The 25,051-nt window shown below is 59.0% G+C and overlaps 12 protein-coding genes across 12 annotated transcripts; 11 read left to right on the top strand and 1 right to left on the bottom strand.

The window, feature by feature from the left end:
* Positions 1-1,167: 1,167 nt before the first annotated feature.
* Positions 1,168-4,758, top strand: HETIRDRAFT_107881 (uncharacterized protein; the record flags this gene model as incomplete). Its single annotated transcript, XM_009554686.1, has 11 exons — positions 1,168-1,424; positions 1,478-1,711; positions 1,801-1,929; positions 2,004-2,277; positions 2,340-2,524; positions 2,655-3,171; positions 3,221-3,342; positions 3,391-3,593; positions 3,655-3,980; positions 4,055-4,542; positions 4,599-4,758. The coding sequence occupies 11 exons, from the start codon at positions 1,168-1,170 to the stop codon at positions 4,756-4,758; spliced, it is 2,895 nt and encodes a 964-aa protein (XP_009552981.1).
* A 389-nt stretch (positions 4,759-5,147) lies between these two features.
* On the top strand, positions 5,148-6,073 carry HETIRDRAFT_412612 (uncharacterized protein). The gene is made up of 3 exons (XM_009554687.1): positions 5,148-5,605; positions 5,658-5,756; positions 5,850-6,073. The coding sequence occupies exon 1, from the start codon at positions 5,290-5,292 to the stop codon at positions 5,452-5,454; it is 165 nt and encodes a 54-aa protein (XP_009552982.1). The 5' UTR covers positions 5,148-5,289; the 3' UTR covers positions 5,455-5,605; positions 5,658-5,756; positions 5,850-6,073.
* Positions 5,717-6,592, top strand: HETIRDRAFT_482327 (uncharacterized protein). Its single transcript, XM_009554688.1, has 2 exons — positions 5,717-6,438; positions 6,554-6,592. The coding sequence occupies exon 1, from the start codon at positions 5,898-5,900 to the stop codon at positions 6,087-6,089; it is 192 nt and encodes a 63-aa protein (XP_009552983.1). The 5' UTR covers positions 5,717-5,897; the 3' UTR covers positions 6,090-6,438; positions 6,554-6,592.
* On the top strand, positions 6,433-7,114 carry HETIRDRAFT_456149 (uncharacterized protein; the record flags this gene model as incomplete). The annotated part of the gene is made up of 3 exons (XM_009554689.1): positions 6,433-6,772; positions 6,833-7,014; positions 7,070-7,114. The coding sequence occupies 3 exons, from the start codon at positions 6,433-6,435 to the stop codon at positions 7,112-7,114; spliced, it is 567 nt and encodes a 188-aa protein (XP_009552984.1).
* A 627-nt stretch (positions 7,115-7,741) lies between these two features.
* Positions 7,742-8,536, top strand: HETIRDRAFT_442624 (uncharacterized protein). Its single transcript, XM_009554690.1, has 2 exons — positions 7,742-8,235; positions 8,299-8,536. Exon 1 carries the CDS (start codon positions 8,023-8,025, stop codon positions 8,185-8,187), a length of 165 nt encoding a protein of 54 aa, XP_009552985.1. The 5' UTR covers positions 7,742-8,022; the 3' UTR covers positions 8,188-8,235; positions 8,299-8,536.
* Positions 8,537-9,402: 866 nt separating this feature from the next.
* Positions 9,403-10,044, top strand: HETIRDRAFT_482329 (uncharacterized protein; the record flags this gene model as incomplete). Its single annotated transcript, XM_009554691.1, has 2 exons — positions 9,403-9,460; positions 9,569-10,044. A coding segment is annotated over exon 2 (207 nt), but the record flags the coding sequence as incomplete, so codon positions are not given.
* A 2,528-nt stretch (positions 10,045-12,572) lies between these two features.
* HETIRDRAFT_391221 (uncharacterized protein) lies at positions 12,573-17,882 on the top strand (the record flags this gene model as incomplete). Its single annotated transcript, XM_009554692.1, has 13 exons — positions 12,573-12,817; positions 12,892-13,177; positions 13,228-13,412; positions 13,544-14,060; positions 14,131-14,231; positions 14,287-14,869; positions 15,091-15,449; positions 15,613-15,674; positions 15,838-15,957; positions 16,018-16,494; positions 17,005-17,217; positions 17,271-17,728; positions 17,844-17,882. The coding sequence occupies 12 exons, from the start codon at positions 12,573-12,575 to the stop codon at positions 17,585-17,587; spliced, it is 3,465 nt and encodes a 1,154-aa protein (XP_009552987.1). The 3' UTR covers positions 17,588-17,728; positions 17,844-17,882.
* A 354-nt stretch (positions 17,883-18,236) lies between these two features.
* On the top strand, positions 18,237-19,094 carry HETIRDRAFT_412616 (uncharacterized protein). The gene is made up of 2 exons (XM_009554693.1): positions 18,237-18,435; positions 18,504-19,094. Exon 2 carries the CDS (start codon positions 18,564-18,566, stop codon positions 18,801-18,803), a length of 240 nt encoding a protein of 79 aa, XP_009552988.1. The 5' UTR covers positions 18,237-18,435; positions 18,504-18,563; the 3' UTR covers positions 18,804-19,094.
* Positions 19,095-19,854: 760 nt separating this feature from the next.
* Positions 19,855-20,252, top strand: HETIRDRAFT_330762 (uncharacterized protein; the record flags this gene model as incomplete). The annotated part of the gene is made up of 2 exons (XM_009554694.1): positions 19,855-19,984; positions 20,038-20,252. 2 exons carry the CDS (start codon positions 19,855-19,857, stop codon positions 20,250-20,252), a joined length of 345 nt encoding a protein of 114 aa, XP_009552989.1.
* On the top strand, positions 20,052-21,254 carry HETIRDRAFT_412617 (uncharacterized protein). Its single transcript, XM_009554695.1, has 5 exons — positions 20,052-20,129; positions 20,235-20,395; positions 20,517-20,758; positions 20,822-20,931; positions 21,025-21,254. The coding sequence occupies exons 3-5, from the start codon at positions 20,554-20,556 to the stop codon at positions 21,028-21,030; spliced, it is 321 nt and encodes a 106-aa protein (XP_009552990.1). The 5' UTR covers positions 20,052-20,129; positions 20,235-20,395; positions 20,517-20,553; the 3' UTR covers positions 21,031-21,254.
* HETIRDRAFT_423250 (uncharacterized protein) lies at positions 21,084-21,589 on the top strand (the record flags this gene model as incomplete). The annotated part of the gene is made up of 2 exons (XM_009554696.1): positions 21,084-21,395; positions 21,497-21,589. 2 exons carry the CDS (start codon positions 21,084-21,086, stop codon positions 21,587-21,589), a joined length of 405 nt encoding a protein of 134 aa, XP_009552991.1.
* A 178-nt stretch (positions 21,590-21,767) lies between these two features.
* HETIRDRAFT_331653 (uncharacterized protein) lies at positions 21,768-23,465 on the bottom strand (the record flags this gene model as incomplete). The annotated part of the gene is made up of 9 exons (XM_009554697.1): positions 21,768-21,812; positions 21,880-22,157; positions 22,236-22,446; positions 22,494-22,598; positions 22,657-22,716; positions 22,782-23,045; positions 23,101-23,241; positions 23,274-23,363; positions 23,430-23,465. 9 exons carry the CDS (start codon positions 23,463-23,465, stop codon positions 21,768-21,770), a joined length of 1,230 nt encoding a protein of 409 aa, XP_009552992.1.
* Positions 23,466-25,051: the final 1,586 nt, after the last annotated feature.

Genomic DNA, 25,051 nt, shown 5'->3' on the forward strand with positions numbered 1-25,051 from the left:
TGACATTTGACATCATGAACAGCCTTCTCGGCAGAACGTTGTCGGACACAGGACACTAGAGGGCCTCAAGCGAGCTTCAGACGAGTGTACGATAGCAGCAGAACACGCGCTATCACTGTTCCAGCAGTCTCGAGAGTACGGTCGTGCGACATGCCCAGCCTCGCAGCCTCATTCTCCCCTTGTATCTTCTATTTGTCGGCTAATACCATATGCATGTAGTCCGCGCGACTCGTTCTATGTACTTTGCGTGCATATACACCTCCCTCGAAGCTACTTTCTTAGGTGCTCCTCTGTAGCTACAGTCTGTATTATTTTTCTTGTTGTATCTATATTTATATTTTGAACTCAGGCCCGTTCACCCACACGATTTGTGAGCGAAATTTTTCGCCCGAAGTGGAAGGAGCACCACTGTACCTCGATCGTAATGAACAGCTCTCAATCGTCTCTCAGTACATCTTCCTTCTCCGCGATCCCTCGTCCACGCCCTGTCCGTGCCAATGTCGACATCCTCTGCTAGCCTGCAAGCCAGAGACTTCTCGACAGGCCATCGGCCACATCCTCTTCTTCTACAGGACGATCGGTTGAGAAACCAGCGCAGACACTGGTCCAGATGAGCGAAATGAGCACTTTAAACCTTTCGTTGTGAGTTATCTTTTGTTCCTTTTACTTCTCGACACCCGCTTCCTTTGCGCTCTCTTTCCTTTGCGCTCTCAATGATGCAAGCGGACGATGGGCCTCCGCCGAGGCCCTGATAAAGCTAGCATCGTTGAGGACGTGTACTGATGTTTCCTTCTCTTTTCTTCTACTTCTACTATCTACAGATCCTCGAGGGACTAACCTTTCCCTTCCCGACCCCGTCTCTGTCCTCGTCCACGCCTACGCCCCCGCTCACCGCCGTCTCTTTCCCCTGCGCCACCACAATGTCGGCCGCGGAGGTGTTCTGCTCCACCAACGCCCCCACGCCCACGCTGCCTGATCACGCTCCAAGCATCGTGACCGTCTGAGCGTCAAAGACGACGACAATGAGGACCATGACCATCTCCAAGGGCAACTCCGTCTTCTGCCTCGCTTGCGAGACCCGCAACGAGAAGCTCACGGCCGCCAGCCTTGACTGCATCTCCAAGCTCATCTCCTACTCCTTCTTTGTCGAGGCCAGGCCTCCCGAACATGCATCCTCCTGTCCCTGCCCCTGTCCCCGGGTCCGGGCCCAGCCATTCGAGCGCCTCCCAGAGCAACCTCCCCCCGCCCTCCCTCGTGGACCTCGTCGTGCATACCACCACCACCTGCCACACCGAGTCCACCGCCGACTCGGTTATGCTCCAGGTCGTCAAGGCCCTCCTCGCTCTCGTCCTCTCCTCCACCATCCTCGTCCACCAGTCCTCACTCCTCAAGGCCGTCCGCACCGTTTACAACATATTCCTCATGTTCACCGACCCCCACCCGCCGCCGCAGAGTCCACCGCATCGCTCGCGTCCAGGGCTGACGACGCCCCGTCGGCAAAGCGCGACTCGTTCGCGCCGTCCACGCCGGACATCGAGCCGCCGCGCGCGCTGCCGTCCCAGGACAAGGTGCCCTCGGCAGACGACATCTCGCTCGAGATCCCGCTCCCTCATTTGCCGCCAGTAGCTGCCCACGACGACTTGCCCGTCCTCGAGCTGCCCTCGTCGAATGGGATCGAGCACGGCGCGGACAGGCCGGATACCCCTCAAGCGTGCGTCTCCCTCGCACAGTTCCGCTTGTGTCCCCTTTTCACTGTTCTGCACGCGAGCGAGCTCTCGCCCGAGCACCCCAGCGCCCGAGCACCCCAGCCCAGGGGCATCATGCTCCCCCGGCACACACAATGACGATCAATGACCTCTTCCTCAAGGATGCCTTCCTCGTCTTCCGATCCATGTGCAAGCTCACAATGAAGCCCCTCAACTCGGAAAGGTTCGCTCTCTCCTTCTCGCACCACATCCACATCACCTTTTACTGATCCCCGCGCCTGCGCGCCCCGCCCACAGCGAGCACGACCTCAAGTCGCACTCGATGCGCTCCAAGCTGCTCTCCCTGCACATGGTGCTCGTCATCCTCAACGCGCACATGGACGTCTTCGTCTCGCCCTCGTCGCTCATCTACTCGAGCTCGTCCTACGAGGCGACCCCGTTCGTGCAGATGGCGAACCAGTACCTCTACCTCAGCCTCAACAGGAAAGCAGCCAGCCCCGTCCCGCAGGTGTTCGAGATCAGCGTCGAGATATTTTGGCGCGTGATCACGGGCCTCCGGACGAAGCTCAAGGTGCACACGTGCGTAGGGGGTCTGTCTTCGCAGACCTAGTTTTGTTTTGATTGCGCCTGCAGAAAGAGATTGAGGTCCTGTTCCACGAGATCTTCTTCCCAATCCTCGAGATGAAGACGTCGACGCTGAAGCAGAAGGCCACCATCTTGGGTATGCTGCCACGCCTTTGTCACGATCCGCAGGCGCTCGTCGAGATTTATCTCAACTATGATTGTGACAGCCAAGTCGCAGACAACATCTACGAGCAGTGAGCATGCCCCGCCTCCTCTCTTTTCCTCCGCTCTGCTCTGCCCTTTGTTTTTTTTCTTTTTCTTTTTCTTTGTTTTTTTTTGTCTGTGTATGCGGCTCGCTGAACACCCTGCCCGCCGCGTGCGCAGCCTCATGAACATCATCACCAAGATCGGCACCAGCATGCTCCCGTCTACCGCGCAGCACAAGCCGGCGGACCCTGCGAGCCCCGCGCTGACACCCACGAGCAAGGTGCACGCGCCAGGCATCCCGCCGTCACTCGTGACGTCCGCTGTGGCCGTCTCAGGCTCGCTCAATACTTCCGTGCTCGGCCACTCGGAGCAGCAGCTCTGCCGCCAGAACCTCGAGCGCCTCACTGCCGTGCTACGCTCGCTCGTCGCGTGGGGCACCACACCCGACTCGGCGTTGGCCGCGGCCGCGGCGGGTGCATGGCGCGCCAGCGTCAGCGAGGACGGGTGCCCTGAGGGATTGATGCCCGATGCGTTGCAGTCGCTGGATAGGCTCCCGACGGGTGGCCCGAGCGCGGAGGCGACGAGGCAGCCGACGCCGGATAACCACGACGACCCGGGCCGGTTTGAGAGCGCGAAGCAGAAGAAGACGATGTTGCTGGAGGGCGTCAAGAAGTTCAACCTTAAGCCGAAGCGAGTGCGTGTTTTCTTCGGCTGAGGAGGGCTGACCGATGGGCGGGTGTAAGGGCATACATTTTTTGCTCGAGATGGGGTTCATTCTGAGTAAGGCGCCGCAGGACGTCGCGCGGTTCTTGTTGCATACCGATGGGCTGAGCAAGTCGATGATCGGTGAGTACCTCGGCGAAGGGTGCGCGTTTTCCACCTCCTCTGTTTGCGATGGCTCATCGGGTCGCAGGGATGAGGAGAACATCGCGACCATGTACACGTTCATCAACATGCTCGACCTGCGGAACATGCCCTTCGTCGACGCGCTGCGCGTCTACCTGCAGGCGTTCCGCCTGCCCGGGGAACCGCAGAAGATCGCTCGGTTCATGCTCAAGTTCGCCGAGCGCTACATCGAGGGCAATGCGAACACACCGTTCGCGAACGCTGATGTGTGTCCCGCGCGCTGCTCATCCACGCGCGCGTCTGACGCGCCACGGCCCCGTTCCCGTTGCAGACACCGCCTACGTGATCTCGTACTCGGTCATCCTGCTCAACATGGATGCGCACAATCCGCAGGTGAAGAAGCGCATGACGCGCGCAGACTTCGTGAAGAACAACCGCGGGATCAACGAGGGTGCGGACCTCCCCGAGGAGCTGCTGTCCGCTATCTTTGACGACATCGTGAACAATGGGATCCGGATCAAGGATGAGGTGGACTCGAGCCTGGTCGCGTCGCTCGCGCCGGGTGCGGGGCTGGCGAGCGCGCTCGCCACAGTCGGGCAGGACTTGCAGAGGGAGGCGTATATGCTGCAGTCGAACGGCATGGTGAACAAGACCGAGGTGCATGCTTCTTGATGGCGTCGAGCGTCGAGATGTCGGTGCTGGGGTGGTTTGCTCACGCGTCGGTTATGCAGGCGCTTTTCAGGACGATGATGCAGTCCCAGTGCAAGGGTTCGCGGAGTGGCGCGCAGTTCTTCAGCGCGTCGCACTTTGTACACATCTGGCCCATGTTCGAGGTCGCATGGATCCCGTTCCTCGCGGGGATCTCGGGCCCACTGCAGGAGACGGACAACCTGGATGTCGTGGAGCTCTGCCTCGACGGCTTCCGAAATGCGATCCGGATCGTGTGCTTCTTCGACCTCGAGCTGGAGCGCAACGCGTTCGTGATGACGCTCGCAAAGTTCACGTTCCTGAACAACCTCGGGGAGATGAAGACAAAGAACATGGAGGCGGCCCAGACGCTTCTCGACGTCACAGTCATGGAGGGCAATAACCTCAAGGGCTCGTGGCGCGAGTTGCTCTCGTGCGTGAGCCAGCTGGAGCATATGCAGTTGATCAGCAGCGGCGTTGACGTCCTGGATGCGCGCAAAGGTTATGTCGCGCGTGCTCCGATCGTGTTTGCGTAGACGCGTGTCGACTTGTTGAATTTAAATTTTATTCTCTCATTGTGGTTTCTAGGCGCACACGAAAGCTGCCCAATGAGGAGCTGGCGAATGAGAGTAGATCGGCGCACATCACCGTCGCGGCGGACATGGTGTTCTCCTTAAGCCATTACCACACAACGATGAATTGCAAAACCGGAGCAAACTCTGCTCTACGCGCACTAGACGACTTGTAACCATAACCATGACAGACCCCTGCTCCTGTAAGTGTATCTGTATTCTACTTTTCGTTGTCCCTTCTTTCCCGCCCTCGGCATTGCAAACGGACGATGTGCCTCCGCCGAGGCCTTCAGAAAGCAAGCAGTGTTGAGGATTCCCATTGTGGTCCTTATCTTTGTCTAACAATGATTTCAGATCTTTCTGTAGGTACTTGTGCCGCTCGGGTATATCATGAGAGACTATACGCGTGCGCTAACCTCGGTATGGCATGTTATTTCTTGTCCTCCAAGCTCTCCCACCATGTTTCATTTATCTGCAAGTCTCGACGTGCCGTTTCTCTCTTTCTCCTGCATTCATCGACCTCACCCATTCCTTTCCTCTTTTCAGATTCCTACCTCGCAGCCTTCCAAGTTTCAACTCAGTCGGTCGGATTGGCAAGGTCCCACGGCGCCCTCTATGTTGTTAGCAACACGACAGCTCAAGCAACTCGGTATTTTAATAGAAGATCGTCGTTTTCCCTACAAGAACCTTTTGCACTCCAGCTTTCAATGCCTTCCGTGTCACAGGAGTGCCTCAATGCCCTCGCCTCCCGGGTCAAATCTTCACTCAAGCTCTCGCGCACGCTCAAAGTTCAACAGGCTGCTGCGCAGAGCACCATCTCCATGCTCAAGTCGAAGGTTTCCTCGCTCGGGTCACTCGCCCAGGCATCCTAGACCGTGTCACCGCCAAGATCCTGTGCATGCCCGACGCCACTCTTGCCCTCTCGACCCGCTCGAGCGTCGAACCTAACCCTCGATCCCGCCTGCGCACGCTCGGTTCTCTTCAGTACATGCATCCATTTGCCTGCGACCCAAATTTATATGCGTACGTCCCCTCGTCCCCTCAAGCCCCAGAGCCCACGCACAAAGCATAGCAGACATCATGCCACACGCGCTCTAGTGTGTTGACGAGGAGGGTGAGTAACAGCTGGCAACAAAGACATGAACTAGGGAGAGGGAGGCCGAGCGTCACCAAGGTGTGTACCTACCGCTCTGATCCTTTCTGCCGACCCTGCGACGCCCTCGATCTCTAACGCCAAGCCCGTTCGCTCACTTAATTCCCTCAATAGCCAGTTCTGCCTTTGTGCCCATGCGTGAACGTGCGACCACTCAACGCCATGCACCTGCCTTTGCATACTGTCCCCGTTCGTCCGCGCACTTCCCCTTGTCCCGTCAAGCCCAAGTTAGACTCATCTAGCCCACGCCCGTCCGCCACCGAATGCCCTCGATCCCTTTCATCCCTTGAGCTCACGCATCCGCCTTCGCCTGCGACCCAGATCCGACCCAGACCCAGATCCGCTTCCGCATGACTCATCCAGCTCGCGCACGCGTGCACGCACAACCTCTCGACGGCCCCTCGACCACTCCTCCCTCGTCCTGGATCGTTGCCAAAACCAAAGGCACACTCGACCCCGTGCACGCTTGACCCCTCATCCCCTCATCCCCGTCGCCCTCGTCCTCTCGAGTTTGCGCACACTCGATCTCACATTCGTCAACAGTCCCATCCTCGACCTAACCTAACTGGCTGGTAGCGTAGGAAGAAGAGGACCGGCAGCGGCGGTGGCGGCTGAGAGACGGGCTGGGAACATGGATGGGCGTGGAGGACGAGGATATCTATGGGGAGATGCACGCTCGCTGACCAGGACAAGCGTCATGAAGGTGCGTCGTCGTCCCTCGTGGCGCCAGTCCTTCCCCACACATGTGTATATCCTGACCTCATCCTTTCCGCCCGCCCCGCCGCCTACCTGTCTCCCCTCAACACTCGTCCGTTCAGCCCACGCACCCCACGTTTCCGGCCGTGCATCCCTTCGACCCCACATACGCACACTCATATCTGTGAACACAAGCACGCCCACCACCCAGTGTCCTCGCAACCATTCCGCCCGCCTGTCCGCTCAACCCGATGAAGCTGCGATTCCGCCCCCAATTTCGCCCGCGCATATTCGTCCCCTTCAGCGCACGCACCACCTGGGATCCAAATCCTTGAGCACGCGTATCCTCTTCCCTTCGAGCCCATGGTCATGTCCTCGAGCCCACGCTCGTGTTCATCCAGTGCCCCTCGACCTCCTGGGCCATCAAAGTTCACGCTTGTGCCCTCATGCCCAAGCGCTCACGCGCGTCCCCTCGACACCACGCAAGGTTGCCCCCTCATTCTCCCTCCCTCGACCTGCGTCACCACTGAGACCCCGCGGTCCAACAACAGTTGGCGTCCCCACACTGTCGCCGTCCTTCCACGTGCCCTCGCTTCCGCACACAGAGGATCACAAATATCAAGCCATACGCGCTTTAGCGCGTCGACGAGGAGGTCAAGGAGCAGCTGGTGGTGGAGGAATGAGCTAGGCAGAGGAAGGCTGAGCGTTACCAAGGTTCGTACCTCTCGCTCTCGCCCTTTCCACCCGCCCTTTGCTCAACATGTGTCCCGCAACCTCTGCAGCCTCCTTGTCGTTATGGCTGCTCGCTCACTTGACCTCCTCGTTAGACAACCCCGCCTCTGATGCGTGCACGTGCGACCCCTCGACGGAAGCACTGAAATGAGTGAGCGCAAGGCGGCTTGCGATGGCAGCATGGGAAAGTTAGTTTAGGTTCCCGACATCCTCCTACTTCGCCCACGAGCTCTGGGTCGGTCGGATAGGCCCCCCGAAGCTCCTATTCTAACCTGAAAAGCTAGAAGGTTCAGGGTAGGACAGGGGTATGGCAGGGCTAAAGAGGCCATTAAGAGGTGAAGAAGCCACCCATGCCAATACACGGCTGACATGACGAGCCTGTCCGCAGCTGGAGAGGCTCGTCATGTCAGCCGCGTATTGGCAGGGCTGAGTCCTGATACGTGGCTGACATGACGAGCCTCACTGCGGCTGGAGAGGCTCGTCATGTCAGCCGCATATTGACAGGGCTGAGTCCCGATACGCGGCTGACATGACGAGCCTCGCTGCGGCTGGAGAGGCTCGTCATGTCAGGCGCGTATCAGCTTGGCTGAGTCTTGATACGCGGCTGACATGACGAGCCTCACTGCAGCTAGACAGGCTCGTCATGTCAGGCGCGTATCAGGATTCCGCTGTGCCAACAAGCACAAAACCTGCACAAACTCGACTCTGCATGAATGAGACAGCCTACGAGCATTAACCTTACAGATGCCTGCACTGTGAGTATGTTTTTATTATATCTTATATTGTACCCTTTATTTCTCGCACTCGGCTTTGCAAACGGACAATGGGCCTCTGCATCGCCGAGGGCATGTACTGATACATGATGTTTCCTTCTCTTTTCCTCTACTTCTACTATCTACAGATCCTCGAGGGACTAACCTTTCCCTTCCCGACCCCGTCTCTGTCCTCGTCCACGCCTACGCTCCCGCTCACCGCCGCCTCTTTCCCCTGCGCCGCCACAATGTCGGCTGCGGAGGCGGTTTAAACCTGAGACAGCGGGGATCGCGGTGGGGGCTTTGCCTGGCTTCTTCGCGTCCGTGATGGCCCTCAGCTTCGCAAAGCGAGCTGGACGGACGTTGACTTTGATGTCGCACAGGACGATGGTGCGATCGCGCAGCTCGACCTCGCCCTGCCGGATCTTCTTGACAATCTCGAGGCCGTGCGCGTCCGCGACGTAGCGCTGCTTCGCGGGCGAGGTGGTTAGGTTATAAGAGGTGGTAGGCGGATTCTAACCTAGTAGTATTACCGACACTTTTGAGTCCACCGATATCCGAAACTACTGTGTTGCCAATTAAATGCAACCATAAATACAAAAAAATAATTTCTGTGCTCTTCATACCCTGCTTCAACTTTGAGACCCAGAAGCAGTGAGATTGAATCAAGGGTTCAATAGATATGGATTTAAACAGTCTACCCCCTAAAACCAGACTGTGCTTCACACAGTCTGGGTTTTGGGAACCAAATCCGAGGTTGCACACAATTCTGTCTGATTCAATAGGCTTAAAATGTATTTGTCTTGGTACCCTAATATTTTCATTAGTAGACATGGAGTACTAAAGATGTTATAGGCAGAATACAGAATTGAGGGAAAACCTCAAAAAACCGAGTCTCCAGTCCACAATTTTCCTTTTATTTCCATTACAAAACCAATAAAATGCTCCTACATACACTACCTTTCAGATTATAACCTAATTTTATTATTTGGATGAGGGGATTGAGAGATATGTAATTGTTTGTGATGTTGAGGGTATTCTGCAACCCGGAGACACAGTTTAGTCAGCATCGGGAAAGGGCGGCACACAGTCGGGAGATTGCGGACCCACAGTCGTCACACTGTTGTCACACTGTGCACAGTCTCTCTGTTGCGCCACACAGTCCGCCCGAGACCGCACACAGTCCGGATTTTGGCGCTGGTTCAGCGCCACACAGTCCGGATTCTCGGTGACAGTCCGAGATTTGGCGGTGAATCTGCGCCACACAGTCCGGCCGTGCCGCACACAGTCCGTTGATTGTCGCGCCACACAGTCCGACTGTGTCGGCACACAGTCCGACTGTGTCGGAACACAGTCCGACTGTGTCGGACACAGTCGGAGTTTTCCCTCCGACTGTGTCGGCACACAGTGCCCTCCAACGTCTCGTGATCAAGCACGCCGCCACGTCGCGTCGCGTCGATCCTCCCCGCACATTTGAACATCGAGCACAACACGCTTCCTCGGCCGAGGTCTCTTTGCTTTCTCAGGACATTTTGGATTTCATTAGTGAGCTTTTTCTTCTTCTGAACCCTTCCTCTGCATGCTCTCGACGACGCCAGCAGACAACAGATGCTCAGAGAAAGTGCGCACTGCTGATAGCGTTTTTTCTTACAGTTTGCAGCTGCAATACTCCGGGCACCCACTCCACCCTCTTCCATCTCCACGGCTTTCTCTTTTCTCATCAACATCCACGACATCCGTGTCAGTGCCATTCTCTTTAAACGACTGCTCTGCGCCCATCCTGTCTCACGGCGCATGGAGCAAAGCGACTATCTTATCACGCGAGGTTGAGCACGTTGAAGAGAAGAACAAGGAGCAGATGGTGATAGAGGCAGAGGAGGGACAGCGGCTGTCGAGAGACGAGGGTGGAGCGACGGGACGATGGTGACGGACACACGCTCATCGAGCAGGCAGAGCGGTACGACGGTACGTACCTCCTGTTATCGCCCTTTCCGCCTGCCCCTCCCTCGACATCCACGCCTCGAACCCCCACGCATTCGTCTTCTCAGCCCCCTGGCTCCTCCTCGCATGTGTGGACCGACTACTCCTCCCATCCGCCCGCCCCTCCCTCGACTTGTGTACCCTCGACTGTTCGCACTCCCGCCCTCGATGCCACGCACTCCCACCACCCAGTGCGCTCGACCGCCACCTGTTGCACCACGACAAGAGGCCCAAATTCGCCTCTCGCGCGCTCCCACACCTCCGCGCTCATACCCTTCGCCTTCCCAGTCCTCCACCACGCTTAGCCCTGTGGACCATCCCACTTCTCCATCCACCCACGACTCGCTTGAAACAATGCCGGATCAGCTCAATGTCGACACTTGGTTGCAGGACAAAGCAGGACGAGAATTGGCGGCGCGCTGTCCAGGGCGCCCAGTCGCTCCACGCGGCGTAAAAGTGCCGGTGGACAAGTCATGTTGCAGAAACGGCCGCGTGCTGTCTGCGGCAGCCAGGCTCCCCACAGCCCAAATTCGCCGAAGGTGAATTTGGGCTTGGTGGGGAGCCTGCTGGCCGCAGACAGCACGCGGCCGCCGCCTTCGCCGGCCTCATTTCCTTCTTTCCTCCTCTCCCTCTCCTCCTCTCTCGTGCTCTTGATGCTGACATTTGACATCACGAACAGCCTTCTCGGCAGAACGTTGTCGGACACATGACACTAGAGGGCCTCAAGCGAGCTAGTCGAGTGTACGATGGCAGCAGAACACGCGCTCTTACTGTTCCAGCAGTCTCAAGAGTACAGTCGCGCAACATGCCCAGGCTTGCAGCCTCATTCTCCCCTTGTATCTTCTATTTGTCGGCCAATAGTATATGCATGTAGTCCGCGCGACTCGTTCCATGTACTTTGCGTGCATATACACCTCCCTCGAAGCTACTTTCTTAGGTGCTCCTCTGTAGCTACAGCCTGTATTATTTTTCTTGTTGTATTTAGATTTATATTTTGAACTCAGGCCCGTTCACCCACACGATTTGTGGGCGAAATTTTTCGCCCGAAGTGGAAGGAGCACCACTCCACCTCGATCGTAATGAACAGCTCTCAATCCAACTCTTCGGTCTATGCTCGTCTCTCAGTACCTCTTCCGTCTCCGCGATCCCTCGTCCACACCCTGTCCGTGCCAATGTCGACATCCTCTGCTAGCCTGCAAGCCAGAGACTTCTCGACAGGCCATCGGCCACATCCTCTTCTTCTACAGGACGATCGGTTGAGAAACCAGCGCAGACGCTGGTCCAGATGAGCGAAACAAGCACTTTGAACCTTTCATTGTGAGTTATCTTTTGTTCCTTTTACTTCTCGACACCCGCTTCCTTTGCGCTCTCTTTCCTTTGCGCTCTCAATGATGCAAGCGGACGATGGGCCTCCGCCGAGGCCCTGATAAAGCTAGCATCGTTGAGGACGTGTACTGATGTTTCCTTCTCTTTTTCTTTACTTCTACTATCTACAGATCCTCGAGGGACTAGCCTTTCCCTTCCCGACCCCGTCTCTGTCCTCGTCCACGCCTACGCCCCCGCTCACCGCCGTCTCTTTCCCCTGTGCCACCACGATGTCGGCCGCGGAGGCGTTCTGCTCCACCAACGCCCCCACGCCCACGCTGCCTGATAACGCTCCAAGCATCGTGACCGTCTGAGCGTCAAACACGACGACAACGAGGACCACACTGACAATCACGACGACAGCGACAACGACCACGCTGAGGAACGGCGATGGCGGAAAGATAAGCTGGGAAGAGAGAGGGTGCGGACGACGAGGATATCCATGAGGTACGTCATCTTTCTTTGCGCCAGCCCCTCCTCCGACGCCGCCATCCAAGAACTCGCTGCAAGACCGGCCCCCGCGTGGGGGCAGCCTCAGCTACCGCACGCACCACCCCCGTCCTCCCGGCTCTCCTCCACCGACGCCTCGCGCACGATCGACACCCACACCGCGTTCTCCCCGTTCATGTCCACCGCATCCCTCCACACCGCCCTCCTCCTACAAGCGCTCCATGACCATCTCCAAGGGCAACTCCGTCTTCTGCCTCGCTTGCGAGACCCGCAACGAGAAGCTCACGGTCGCCAGCCTTGACTGCATCTCCAAGCTCATCTCCCTACTCCTTCTTCGTCGAGGCCAGGCCTCCCGAACACGCATCCTCCCGTCCCCGCCCCTGTCCCCGGGTCCGGGCCCAGCCACTCCACCTCGAGCGCCTCCCAGAGCAACCTCCCCCCGCCCTCGCTCGTGGACCTCGTCGTGCATACCACCACCACCTGCCACACCGAATCCACCGCCGACTCGGTTAGGCTCCAGGTCGTCAAGGCCCTCCTCGCTCTCGTTCTCTCCTCCACCATCCTCGTCCACCAGTCCTCGCTCCTCAAGGCCGTCTGCACCGTCTACGTCTTCCTCATGTCCACCGACCCCCACCCGCCGCCGCCGAGTTCACCACGTCACTCGCGTCCAGGGCTGACGACGCCCCGTCCGCAAAGCGCGACTCGTTCGCGCCGTTCACGCCGGACATCGAGCCGCCGTGCGCGCTGCCGTCCCAGGACAAGGTGCCCTCGGCAGACGACATCTCGCTCGAGATCCCGCTCCCTCTTTTGCCGCCGGTAGCTGCCCACGACGACTTGCCCGTCCTCGAGCTGCCCTCGTCGAATGGGATCGAGCACGGCGCGGACAGGCCAGATACCCCTCAAGTGTGCGTCTCCCTCGCACAGTTCTGCTTGTGTCCCCTTTTCAGTGTTCTGCACGCGAGCAAGCTCTCTCCCGAGCACCCCAGCCCAGGGGCATCATGCTCCTCCGGCACACACGATGACGATCAACGACCTCTTCCTCAAGGATGCCTTCCTCGTCTTCCGATCCATGTGCAAGCTCACAATGAAGCCCCTCAGCTCGAAAAGGTTCGCTCTCTCCTCCTCGCACCACATCCACATCACCCTTTACTGATCCCCGTGCCTGCGCGCCCCGCCCACAGCGAGCGCGACCTCAAGTCGCACGCGATGTGCTCCAAGCTGCTCTCCCTGTACACGGTACTCGTCATCCTCAACGCGCACATGGACGTCTTCGTCTTGCCCTCGTCGCTCATCCACTCGAGCTCGTCCCACGAGGCGACGCCGTTCGTGCAGATGGCAAACCAGTACCTCTGCCTCAGCCTCAGCAGGAAAGCAGCCAGCCCTGTCCTGCAGGCGTTCGAGATCAGCGTCGAGATATTTTGGCGCGTGATCACGGGCCTCCGGACGAAGCTCAAGGTGCACATGCGCGTAGGTGGTCTGTCTTCGCAAACCTAGTTTTGTTTTGATTGCGCCTGCAGAAAGAGATCGAGGTCCCGTTCCACGAGATCTTTTTCCCAATCCTCGAGATGAAGACGTCGACGCTGAAGCAGAAGGCCGCCATCTTGGGTATGCTGTCACGCCTTTGTCACGATCCGCAGGCACTCGTCGAGATTTATCTCAACTATAATTGCGACAGCCAAGTCGCAGACAACATCTACGAGCAGTGAGCATGCCCCGCCTCCTCTCTTTTCCTCCGCTCTGCTCTGCCCTCTGTTTTTTTTTTCTTTTTCTTTTTCTTTGTTTTTTTTGTCAGTGTATGCGGCTCGCTGAACACCCTGCCCGCCGCGCGCGCAGCCTCATGAACATCATCACCAAGATCGGCACCAGCATGCTCCCGTCCGCCGCGCAGCAGAAGCCGGCGGACCCTGCGAGCCCCGCGCTGACACCCACGAGCAAGGTGCACGCGCCGGGCATCCCGCCGTCACTCGTGACGTCCGCCGTGGCCGTCTCAGGCTCGCTCGATACATCCGCGCTCGGCCACTCGGAGCAGCAGCTCTGCCGCCAGAGCCTCGAGTGCCTCACTGCCGTGCTACGCTCGCTCGTCGCGTGGGGCACCACGCCCGACTCGGCGTTGGCCGCGGCCGCGGCGAGTGCGTGGCGCACCAGCGTCGGCGAGGACGGGTGCCCTGAGGGATTGACGCCCGACGCGTCGCAGTCACTGGATAGGCTCCCGACGGGTGGCCCGAGCGCGGAGGCGACGAGGCAGCCGACGCCAGGTATCCACGACGACCCGGGCCGGTTCGAGAGCGCGAAGCAGAAGAAGACGATGTTGCTGGAGGGCGTCAAGAAGTTCAACCTTAAGCCGAAGCGAGTGCGTGTTTTCTTCGGCTGAGGAGGGCTGACCAATGGGCGGGTGTTAGGGCTTACAATTTTTGCTCGAGACGGGGTTCATTCTGAGTAAGGCGCCGCAGGATGTCACACGGTTCTTGTTGCATACCGATGGGCTGAGCAAGTCGATGATCGGTGAGTACCTCGGCGAAGGGTGCGCGTTTTCCACCTCCTCCGTTTGCGATGTCTCACCGGGTTGCAGGGATGAGGAGAACATCGCGACCATGTACACGTTCGTCAACATGCTCGACCTGCGGAGCATGCCCTTCGTCGACGCGCTGCACGTCTACCTGCAGGCGTTCCGCCTGCCCGGGGAAGCGCAGAAGATCAATCGGTTCATGCTCAAGTTCGCCGAGCGCTACATCGAGGGCAATGCGAACACACCGTTCGCGAACGCCGATGCGTGTCCCGCGCGCTGCTCATCCGCGCGCGCGTCTGACGCGCCACGGCCCCGTTCCCGTTGCAGACACCGCCTACGTGATCTCGTACTCGGTCATCCTGCTCAACACGGATGCGCACAATCCGCAGGTGAAGAAGCGCATGACGCGCGCAGACTTCGTGAAGAACACCCGCGGGATCAACGAGGGCGCGGATCTCCCCGAGGAGCTGCTGTCCGCCATCTTTGACGACATCGTGAACAATGGGATCCGGATCAAGGATGAGGTGGACTCGAGCCTGGTCGCGTCGCTCGCGCCGGGTGCGGGGCTGGCGAGCGCGCTCGCCACGGTCGGGCAGGACTTGCAGAGGGAGGCGTATATGCTGCAGTCGAACGGCATGGCGAACAAGACCGAGGTGCATGCTTCTTGATGGCGTCGAGCGTCGAGATGTCGGTGCTGGGGTGGTTTGCTCACGCGTCGGTTATGCAGGCGCTGTTCAGGACGATGATGCAGTCCCAGTGCAAGGGTTCGCGGAGTGGCGAGCAGTTCTTCAGCGCGTCGCACTTCGTACACGTCTGGCCCATGTTCGAGGTCGCGTGGATCCCGTTCCTCGCGGGGATCTCGGGCCCACTGCAGGAGACGGACAACCTGGATGTCGTGGAGCTCTGCCTCGACGGCTTCCGGAATGCGATCCGGATCGTGTGCTTCTTCGACCTCGAGCTGGAGCGCAACGCGTTCGTGACGACGCTCGCAAAGTTCACGTTCCTGAACAACCTCGGGGAGATGAAGACAAAGAACATGGAGGCGGCCCAGATGCTTCTCGACGTCACAGTCATGGAGGGCAATAACCTCAAGGGCTCGTGGCGCGAGGTGCTCTCGTGCGTGAGCCAGCTGGAGCATATGCAGTTGATCAGCAGCGGCGTTGACGTCCTGGATGCGCGCAAAGGTTACGTCACGCGTGCTCCGATCGTGTTTGCGTGGACGCGTGTCGACTTGTTGAGTTTTAATTTTATTCTTTCATTGTGGTTTCTAGGCGCACACGAAAGCTGCCCAACGAGGAGCTGGCGAATGAGAGTAGATCGACGCACATCACCGTCGCGGCGGACATGGTGTTCTCCCTAAGCCATTACCACACAACGATGAATTGCGAAACCGGAGCAAACTCTGCTCTACGCGCACGAGACGACTTGTAATCATAACCATGACAGACCCCTGCTCCTGTAAGTGTATCTGTATTCTACTTTTCGTTGTCCCTTCTTTCCCGCCCTCGGCATTGCAAACGGACGATGGGCCTCCGCCGAGGCCCTGAGAAAGCAAGCAGTGTTGAGGATTCCCATTGTGGTCCTTGTCTTTGTCTAACGATGATTTCAGATCTTTCTGTAGGTACTTGTGCCGCTCGGGTATATCATGAGAGACTTTACGCGTGCGCTAACCTCGGTATGGCATATTACTTCTTGTCCTTCAAGCTCTCCCACCATGTTTCATTTGTCTGCAAGTTTCGACGTGCCGTTTCTCTCTTTCTCCTGCATTCATCGACCTCACCCATTCCTTTCCTCTTTTTAGATTCCTACCTCGCAGCCTTCCAAGTTTCAACTCGGTCGGTCGGATTGGCAAGGTCCCACGGCGCCCTCTATGTTGTTAGCAACACGACAGCTCAGGCAACTCGGTATTTTAGTAGAAGATCGTCGTCGTCCCTACAAGAACCTTTTGCATTCAAGCTTTCGATGCCTTCCGTGTCACAGGAGTGCCTCAATGCCCTCGCCTCCCGGGTCAAATCTTCACTCAAGCTCTCGCGCACGCTCAAAGTTCAACAGGCTGCTGCGCAGAGTACCATCTCCATGCTCAAGTCGAAGGTTTCCTCGCTCGGGTCACTCGCCCAGGCATCCCAGACCGTGTCACCGCCGAGATCCTGTGCATGCCCGACGCCACTCTTGCCCTCTCGACCCGCTCGAGCGTCGAACCTAACCCTCGATCCCGCCTGCGCACGCTCGGTTCTCTTCAGTACACGCATCCATTTGCCTGCGACCCAAAGTTATATGCGTACGTCCCCTCGTCCCCTCAAGCCCCAGAGCCCGCGCCCATCTTCTCATGACTACGCCCGCCGCCTACCCAGTACCTTCGAACCCCTAGGCCGTTGACGTTGACGTCCACGCTCCCGCGTTCGAGCCCATATGCGCACGTGCATCTTTTCGACGCTATGCACACCCGCCACTCATTGCCCTTCCGCTTGTTGCCTCCAGCCCAAGCTCGCACGTCACCTGGACTCTCTCGACCGTTCGCGTTGTCAATCCCACGCACGGTCATCCCCTCAATCCCACGCAGCATCAACACTTCGTCGTCCCCTCGTCCACCCTTCCTCGTCTTGCGTCACTGCTGCGACCCCGCCGCCCTACACAGTCCCTCTACCGTCGCCGTCCCTTCAGGCGCCCCCGCTCCCGCCCCACTTGCGCTCCGCGCCAGCGCACAAAGCATAGCAGACATCATGCCACACGCGCTCTAGTGTGTTGACGAGGAGGGTGAGTAACAGCTAGCAACAAAGACATGAACTAGGGAGAGGGAGGCCGAGAGTCACCAAGGCGTGTACCTACCGCTCTGATCCTTTCTGCCTACCCCTTGTTCGACCTGCGACCCTGCGACGCCCTCGATCTCTGACGCCAAGCCCGTTCGCTCACTTGATTCCCTCAATAGCCAATTCTGCCTTTGTGCCCATGCGTGAACGCGCGACCCCTCGACGCCATGCACCCGCCTTTGCATGCTATCCCCGTTCGTCCGCGCGCTTCCCCTTGTCCCGTCAAGCCCAAGTTAGACTCATCTAGCCCACACCTGCCCGCCACCGAATGCCCTCGATCCCTTTCATCCCTTGAGCTCACGCATCCGCCTTCGCCTGCGACCCAGATCCGACCCAGATCCGCTTCCGCATGACTCATCCAGCTCGCGCACGCGTGCACGCACAACCTCTCGACGGCCCCTCGACCACTCCTCCCTCGTCCTGGATCGTTGCCGAAACCACAGGCACACTCGACCCCGTGCGCGCTTGACCCCTCATCCCCTCATCCTCGTCGCCCTCGTCCTCTCGAGTTTGCGCACACTCGATCTCACATTCGTCAACAGTCCCATCCTCGACCTAACCTAACTGGCTGGTAGCGTAGGAAGAAGAGGACCGGCGGCGGCGGCGGCGGCGGCTGAGAGACGGGCTGGGAACATGGATGGGCGTGGAGGACGAGGAAATTTATGGGGAGATGCACGCTCGCTGAGCAGGACGAGCGTCATGAAGGTGCGTCGTCGTCCCTCGTGGCGCCAGTCCTTCCCTGCACACGTGTATATCCTAACCTCATCCTTTCCGCCCGCCCCACCGCCGACCTGTCTCCCCTCGACACTCGTCCATTCAGCCCACGCACTCCACGTTTCCGGCCGTGCATCCCTTCGACCCCACATACGCACACTCATATCTGTGAACACAAGCACGCCCACCACTCAGTGTCCTCGCAACTATTCCGCCCGCCTGTCCGCTCAACCCGATGAAGCTGCGATTCTGCCCCCAATTTCGCCCGCGCATATTCGTCCCCTTCAGCGCACGCACCACCTGGGATCCAAATCCTTTAGCACGCGTATCCTCTTCCCTTCGAGCCCATGGTCATGTCCTCGAGCCCACGCCCGCGTCCATCCAGTGCCCCTCGACCTCCTGGGCCGTCAAAGTTCACGCTCGTGCCCTCATGCCCAAGCGCTCACGCGCGTCCCCTCGACACCACGCAAGGTTACGCTCTCGTTCTCCCTCCCTCGACCTGCGTCACCACTGAGACCCCGCAGTCCAACTACAGTTGGCGTCCTCACACTGTCGTCGTCCCTCCACGTGCCCTCGCTTCCGCACACAGAGGATCACAAATATTAAGCCATACGCGCTTCAGCGCGTCGACGAGGAGGTCAAGGAGCAGCTGGTGGCGGAGAAATGAGCTAGGCAGAGGAAGGCTGAGCGTTACCAAGGTTCGTACCTCTCGCTCTCGCCCTTTCCACCCGCCCTTTGCTCAACATGCGCCCCGCAACCTCTGCAGCCTCCTTGTCGTTATGGCTGCTCGCTCACTTGACCTCCTCGTTAGACAATCCCGCCTCTGATGCGTGCACGTGCGACCCCTCGACGACAGGAACCTGCCTTCGCCTGCGACCCACAACCGCCCGCGCGTCCCCTCGATCCCACACCTGTCTCCTCTAGTCCACGCTCGCTCGCCACCGAGTGCCTTCGACTGCATCAACCCCTTGGGCCCACGCACCCGTCTTCACCTGCGACCTACATCCGCACTCGTGCGTCTCGTCAAGCCCATGCACGCATGCTCGAGCCCTCGACCTATTGTTGACTCCTCGTCTAGTCCTCCCTCGTTCTGGGTTATCGCCGAGAGCGCACCCGCGCTCAATGCTGCACATGCTGAACCCCTTGTCCTCACATCCTCACATCCTTTTCTCCTTTTGGCCCCTCAACCCCGCGCACAACATACCTCGCGCACACTCGACCTCGAACATACTCGACCCTTCTTCCCTTCGTTCTCCCAACCCTTTCAGCCCTCGGCCTTCACGCCCTCAGCCCCTCATTTGTCCATTGTCACGCCCTCGACCTTACCTATCTGGCTGGCAGTGGAGGAATGAATGGCAGCGGCCGCAACGGTAAAGGAGACGAGCACAGACGACGGCGACGTCCACGACGGACGTGCACTCGATGAGCACGCAGAGTGGTACAACGGTGCGTGCCTCTCGTTCTCCTCCTTGCTGCCCCTCTCTCGAAGTCTCTGCTCTCCACTCTACGCATGCACGTTTCTTCCCCAGGCACTAAAGTCTCCCCTCCTCCTTCCTCTTACTCCGCTGAATCCTGATCGCTCCGTTCCTTATCACCAGACCTCTCCGGCTCTCTGTGCCTGCACGCGCTACTTCCTTGCAACCAGTACATGTAAGGGCTCAAGGACTACCTGCATCAAGGTTACATGGATTCTAACGGCAACTCATCACCAAGAGCGGCAAGCGAGTTGACTATCAGACCGGCGAGCATATCCTCTCTCCAACCCACTCTCTGCTGTCAAGGCTGACTGCACTGCGCATGCCACAGCCAATTGTCTGGAGTGTAGAGGGCACAAACGGCCAGCATTCTGCCAGCTGCTGTACCAGGGCACAAAGCTCGTCCCGATGGACTTTCTCACTCCCGCGACGTCACACAATCCGCTTTGTGGCTCGCTTCACCACCGCATCCTGCTCAGCAACTACTTCGCGCCGCCCAAAGCGCTCGCGCTTGGAAAAACTGAGGAGCAAGTACACCAGGTGCGCACCCCCTCTGTCCCCTCTCTCAATCCCTCTTCGGTAGTGTCCGCGTGTTGTTTCGGCGGTACTGAAGAACGGTTAGTGTTGAAGAGAAAGCTCTTCATGGGCAACTGGCCGAGCAACACTCTCTTCTTCCCGCTGTTCACGCCCGCAACGCTCGGCTCATTCATTGCGCTCTACGAACACAAGATCTTTACGCAGGGCCTCATCCGGGCATCAACATATTTGGTGCGTGCGTCCCTGGTGTGGGTGCATAAATCCGCGTTTGCTGAACTGGCGCAACAGATCCGATGGGTGTCGAACTTGGCAAGATACTCACAAAGAATATTTTGGCACCGCTGGATAAGCCTGCGGACATTAAGGGTCACACCAGCTCGGTGTGTTATTTTCTTTGCAGCACTGCATCCGCTGTCGGGCCTTCCCGTTTGCTGCCAGCTGACAACTATCGCGTGCGGACGTCCGGTCTCATCCGCTATCACCAGAAGCACCGAAATGAGTGAGCGCAAGGCGGCTTGCGATGGCAGCATGGGAAAGTTAGGTTAGGTTCCCGACATCCTCCTACTTCGCCCACGAGCTCTGGGTCGGCCGGATCCTCCAGTTCGCACGACGCCGGCCGCTCACGCGCCCCGTGGACGACCCTGGGGTAAGCACCCGCCCCGCCCCGCCCCGCCCCCGTGCTGCTGCCCCTCTGTGTGTATGTGTGTGTGTGTGTGTGTGTTCACCACGCGTCTGACGCGTCCTCGCCGTGACGCGAGCAACCGTAGGTCTGGGCCAAGGTCCAGTGGTACTACTCCGGCGCCGATGTCGCCAACGACACCAACACAGAGTGAGTCTCCCACAGTTCTTTCCATTCTACAGACCGCTTTGGTCGTCCACGCTAGCGCCGCCGCCGCCGCCGCACATGCCCCAAAAAGCCCTGCCAACATCCAGGCCAGCTACGGCCGCTACGAGCGCCTGCGCGCCGACGAATCCGACTACGACTACGTCGCGCATACCTCCTTCAACGGTGCGTCCTCCGCCGCGCCTCTCCCCGCCCGCGACGGCTGACTGACGGCGCTGCATGTTGAAGGCCCCACGAAGGTCATAGAGCACCGCGAGGCGGACATCGAGCAGCCCCAGATCGCCGATGGCGAGTTCTATGTCCGCCGCGCGTACTCCCGCCTCTCCAAGTGTGCCACCGTGAGCCCCTCACCCTCACCCGTCGCCCTCCCGATCCTCACAAACCCCCTCAAATCCCCACACGCCCCTCCCGCCCCCGGCCAAAACTCAAAGACCTAGTCACCTGCACCGCGGACTGCAACACCGTCTACAACCTCGACGATGCGCGCCCCATGCACTTCTGCCCCAAGCCCGCCTGCCGCCAGTGGTTCCCTTGCGACTGCCTCGAGCACGCCGAGTCGCACGACGCGCACGACTCCGTCGACACGCATGCGTTCAACCTCCTGCGCTCAGATCCAGACAGCGACGACCCCTTCCCCCTTCCACCCCCCTCCTCACGAGGGAAGGGAAACGGCACGGGCGCACCGTGGACGCTCCCCGCGCTCCCCGCGAAGCTGCACGAAGCCGCCGCGCAGCAGATGCTCGAGGGCGTCCCGCCCTACGGCCTCGTCGGCAACGCGCAGCCCGTCGCCTCCGCGCGCCCGGTGACGCCCGCGCGGCCAGGGCCGCGCTCGACGAGTGGATAGACCGCGTGGACAGCACCAACGCCGAGGGCATGCTCGCGGACGGCGGGCGCTCGCCGGAGGCCGTTGGGGGTGCGCGGTCTGACTGCGGCGGCGAGAGCCCCCAGCTTTATTTCGTGGCGCTTTTTGGTCCGTTGTGTGGAGGTGCCATTTGATACCACATACTTTTGCGACTCACGAGAGGGTCCTTTCTTGGTCGAATTTTACCTTATGATTTCTTGTATGAAGAGTTCTTACGGGGGGCGGTGACGATCCTGCCCTGGCAGATGACTGTGCGATCGAAGATACACCCGTCGCTACAATGAAGAGATAGCAACACATCGTCGCGCACACCTACGGCTTCTCCGCTCTCGCCGCGAGCTTCTGATCCAGCTTCCCCTGGAGAATGCGGGAAGGACGTCAGCGCCGGCTGGTCCATCGCGGCGGGTAGAAGAGCGCCACGCACCTTGACGGCATCCGTGTACACGTCGGTCACGACCCAGTGCTCGCGGCGCATCGCCTTGCCGTGGATCGCGAGCGTGAGGTCCTTGATCATGACGCCGTCCGTGTCGGTCGCCTCGGTGCACGCCGCCTCGAGGTCGCGCGCGAACGCGGCGAGCGCGGGGTTCGGGTCGAGCTTCGCGCGGTGGAGCAGCCCGCGCGTCCACGCGAAGATGGACGCGACCGCGTTCGTGGAGGTCTCGTTGCCCTTCTGGTACTCGCGGTAGTGCCGTGTGACCGTGCCTGCGCGCGCAGGCGCGTGCACACGCACAAAAACATCAGCGAGCGTTCAGAGGAGAGCGCGTGGGACGCCGCACGCACCGTGCGCGGCCTCGCTCTCGATGACCTGTCCATCGGGGGTGATGAGCGAGCTCGTCATCCCGAGGCTGCCGAAGCCCTGCGCGAGGATGTCCGACTGCACGTCACCGTCGTAGTTCTTCGTCGCCCAGACGAACCCGCCGGAGGACTTGATCGCCTGCGCGACCATGTCATCGATCAGGCGGTGCTCATAGTAGATGCCCGTGGCCTCGAACTAGGGCTTGTATTCCCTGCGTACCCGGGGACGCGTCAGCACGCGACGAGAGGGAGAGGGAGAGGGGCGACGCACGACTCGTAGATCTCCTGGAAGATGTCTTTGAAGCGGCCGTCGTATTTCTTGAGGATTGTGTTCTTCGTCGACATGAACTGAAGCACCTCACACCTGAGCGACGGGTCTCGCGGGGAGGAGGAGAGAGGACCGTACGAGGGGCATCTTCTTCGCCAGCGCCATTTTGAACGACGAGTGCGCAAGGCCCGTGATCGGCTGCGGCACCGGCGTCAGCGAGATCGTCGCCCGTCGCGCACACAACGAACAGGAACGACGCGCACCTCGTCAGTGTTGTACATCGCCATCGCCACGCCCCTACACTGGAAGTCGTACACGTCGAGCGTCGTCGGCGCGGCGCCGTTCGCGGGCGTGTACACGAGCTGCAGCTTCCTCGGGCCTGGCGCGACGAAGTCTGTCGAGCGGTACTGGTCGCCGAACGCGTGTCGCCCGATCATGATGGGGTTCGCCCAGCGCGGTATCGGCCGCAGGATGCGCTCGAGGATGATCGGCTCGCGGAAGACGGGGCAGCCGAGGGTGTTGCGGATCTGCGGGTGCTGCCTCAGCGACGAGAGGGGGAGACGAGGCGGGGAGCGCACTGACGGTCCCGTTCGGGCTCCGCCACATCTGCTTCAGCTTGAACTCCTTCACGCGCGCCTCGTCGGGCGTGATCGTCGCGCATTTGATGCCGACCTTGTGCTCGAGGATCGCGTTGGCGGAGTCGATCACGATCTGGTCGTTTGTCTGCCCGCGGGGGTATCAGCAACCCTGTCCACAGAGAGGAGATAGCGGGGGCTCATGGCGTCGCGGGCCTCTAGACCGAGGTTAAAGTATTCGATGTCCAGTTGGAGATAAGGAAGGATGAGCTGCGATGCGGCGTTTGCGCGTGAGATTTCGAGGGCGGGCCAGGGGAGAAATAGGAGACGACGCACCTCCTCGCGGATTTTCTTCCAGATGATGCGCGTCATCTCGTCGCCATCGAGCTCGACGACGGGGTTCTTCACGACGATCTTGTGGTCTGAGGGAATTTTGTGGTCTGCAGCCCCATTTCCGAAACCACGCAAACCCGCCCACAGAAGCAAGGAAACGGGGCAAAGCACCGAGCTATGCCGGAGCGCCGCAGACGAATCATGAGCTGCGGCGTGCGGCAGCTGAGGTCGTAGAAGAGCGCGGTGAGCAGCGCGTTATCGGCGCAGTCGATGGAGCGCAGGCAGCGGGGTGCACGATTAGGTCCTCGGCGTGCGGCTGCGAAGCGCGCCACGCAGTGAGGGCGCGTGCGCGCGCGAGATGCGTGTCCAGGGCAGAGTCGTGTTTTCTTGTTAGGTCCTATCAGCTCGCAACATCGTTATCGGTCGTTCGCTCGATTATTTATAATGGGACGTCGCAAACCATTACTTCAATCCAACCCAGTAAATTTACTCTCCACCATGCCTCGCACACACCTTAGCTGGTAAGTACTTATGATATATCTACGTGTGTCCCACTGTCGCACGGGACGCTGCTCATTCACTCGCTAAACACGTCTTCTAACTTACCACTACTACTTAGTAATTCCATCGCTTTCTTTGCCTGATATACACCCACGAAATCAACTTATATATCGCAGTCGGCCGCCGCAAGAGTTATAAACAAACGTCACAACCGAACCGATACTTGGTTTCTGCTGAGCCAGTGCTCTTTCACGTACAGAATCGCAATGTGCATCTCATCGTCTTACCAGTCCCTCATCTATGTTTAGCTTACGATTCCCCCACAGGGCCTAGTGCCATTCCAGCAGTGCACGCACACTTTGCTCCTCCGCCGAGATGTAAGTCCAGTTAGTCGGCTCCGTATACATACTCACTTAAGTTATTTTCAAAGTGCTTCGCAGTGTCAATAGAACCGCTGTTACGTGCACTGTGTGCATCCGTGCGTGCCTACTTACTACCGATCCCAAACCTTCCCTGGATCCAGGCGGATCATCGAGCAAGATCCTAGATTGTTACTGCACGTCGAAGGAGTTTGGCCGTTGTAAGTCGGATGTTGTTCCGTTCCGAGTGGTAGGTGCCTGCGAATTCAAGCCATGCCGAAATCGCAGCGCAGGTGTATTTGGAATCCATACAGACTCCATGCTCGAATGAAAATCTATCCTCGAGCCACCATGCTGCGTTCACGTTTCTAGTGGAGCATCGCTTCAGGACGCCTTTCAAGCGACGTCTCATGGCTGAAAGAGCACCATTTGGCTGAAAGAGCACCATTTTAGTAATGATCGCTGGACAGAACCGTTTCCTTCCATGAATTCGCGAATAACAAGCAACAAGATGACTACCCCGCGCTTCTAGGTCCTACCCAGCGGCTAATAGTCATATTGCGACTTGGGCGTACCGCCACGTCTCTAAGTCACTGGCCTACTCGAAGACTCTCTTTCTGACCCATTCATCGAACTCATGGACACGGACACTCACTAGTCACTGGCCAGGACCTATGCCGCACTCCGCGTTGAATGCTTGAGAACGGCACGCAATAAGAAAATGAATTCTTGCTCACAATGAGAGGAAGCACGACACCAACATTG

This window comes from Heterobasidion irregulare (assembly GCF_000320585.1).
Source record: "Heterobasidion irregulare TC 32-1 unplaced genomic scaffold scaffold_13, whole genome shotgun sequence".
Classification (NCBI taxonomy): domain Eukaryota; kingdom Fungi; phylum Basidiomycota; class Agaricomycetes; order Russulales; family Bondarzewiaceae; genus Heterobasidion; species Heterobasidion irregulare.

Bases quoted from the DNA above. Each gene is read 5' to 3' on its own strand.
- HETIRDRAFT_412612 (XM_009554687.1), top strand. From the start codon at position 5,290: ATGCCTTCCGTGTCACAGGAGTGCCTCAATGCCCTCGCCTCCCGGGTC.
- HETIRDRAFT_482327 (XM_009554688.1), top strand. From the start codon at position 5,898: ATGCACCTGCCTTTGCATACTGTCCCCGTTCGTCCGCGCACTTCCCCT.
- HETIRDRAFT_442624 (XM_009554690.1), top strand. From the start codon at position 8,023: ATGATGTTTCCTTCTCTTTTCCTCTACTTCTACTATCTACAGATCCTC.
- HETIRDRAFT_412616 (XM_009554693.1), top strand. From the start codon at position 18,564: ATGCGTGCACGTGCGACCCCTCGACGACAGGAACCTGCCTTCGCCTGC.
- HETIRDRAFT_412617 (XM_009554695.1), top strand. From the start codon at position 20,554: ATGTCGCCAACGACACCAACACAGAGTGAGTCTCCCACAGTTCTTTCC. The intron at 20,759-20,821 runs GTGCGTCCTCCG...TGCATGTTGAAG, and splicing joins CGCGCATACCTCCTTCAACG to GCCCCACGAAGGTCATAGAG.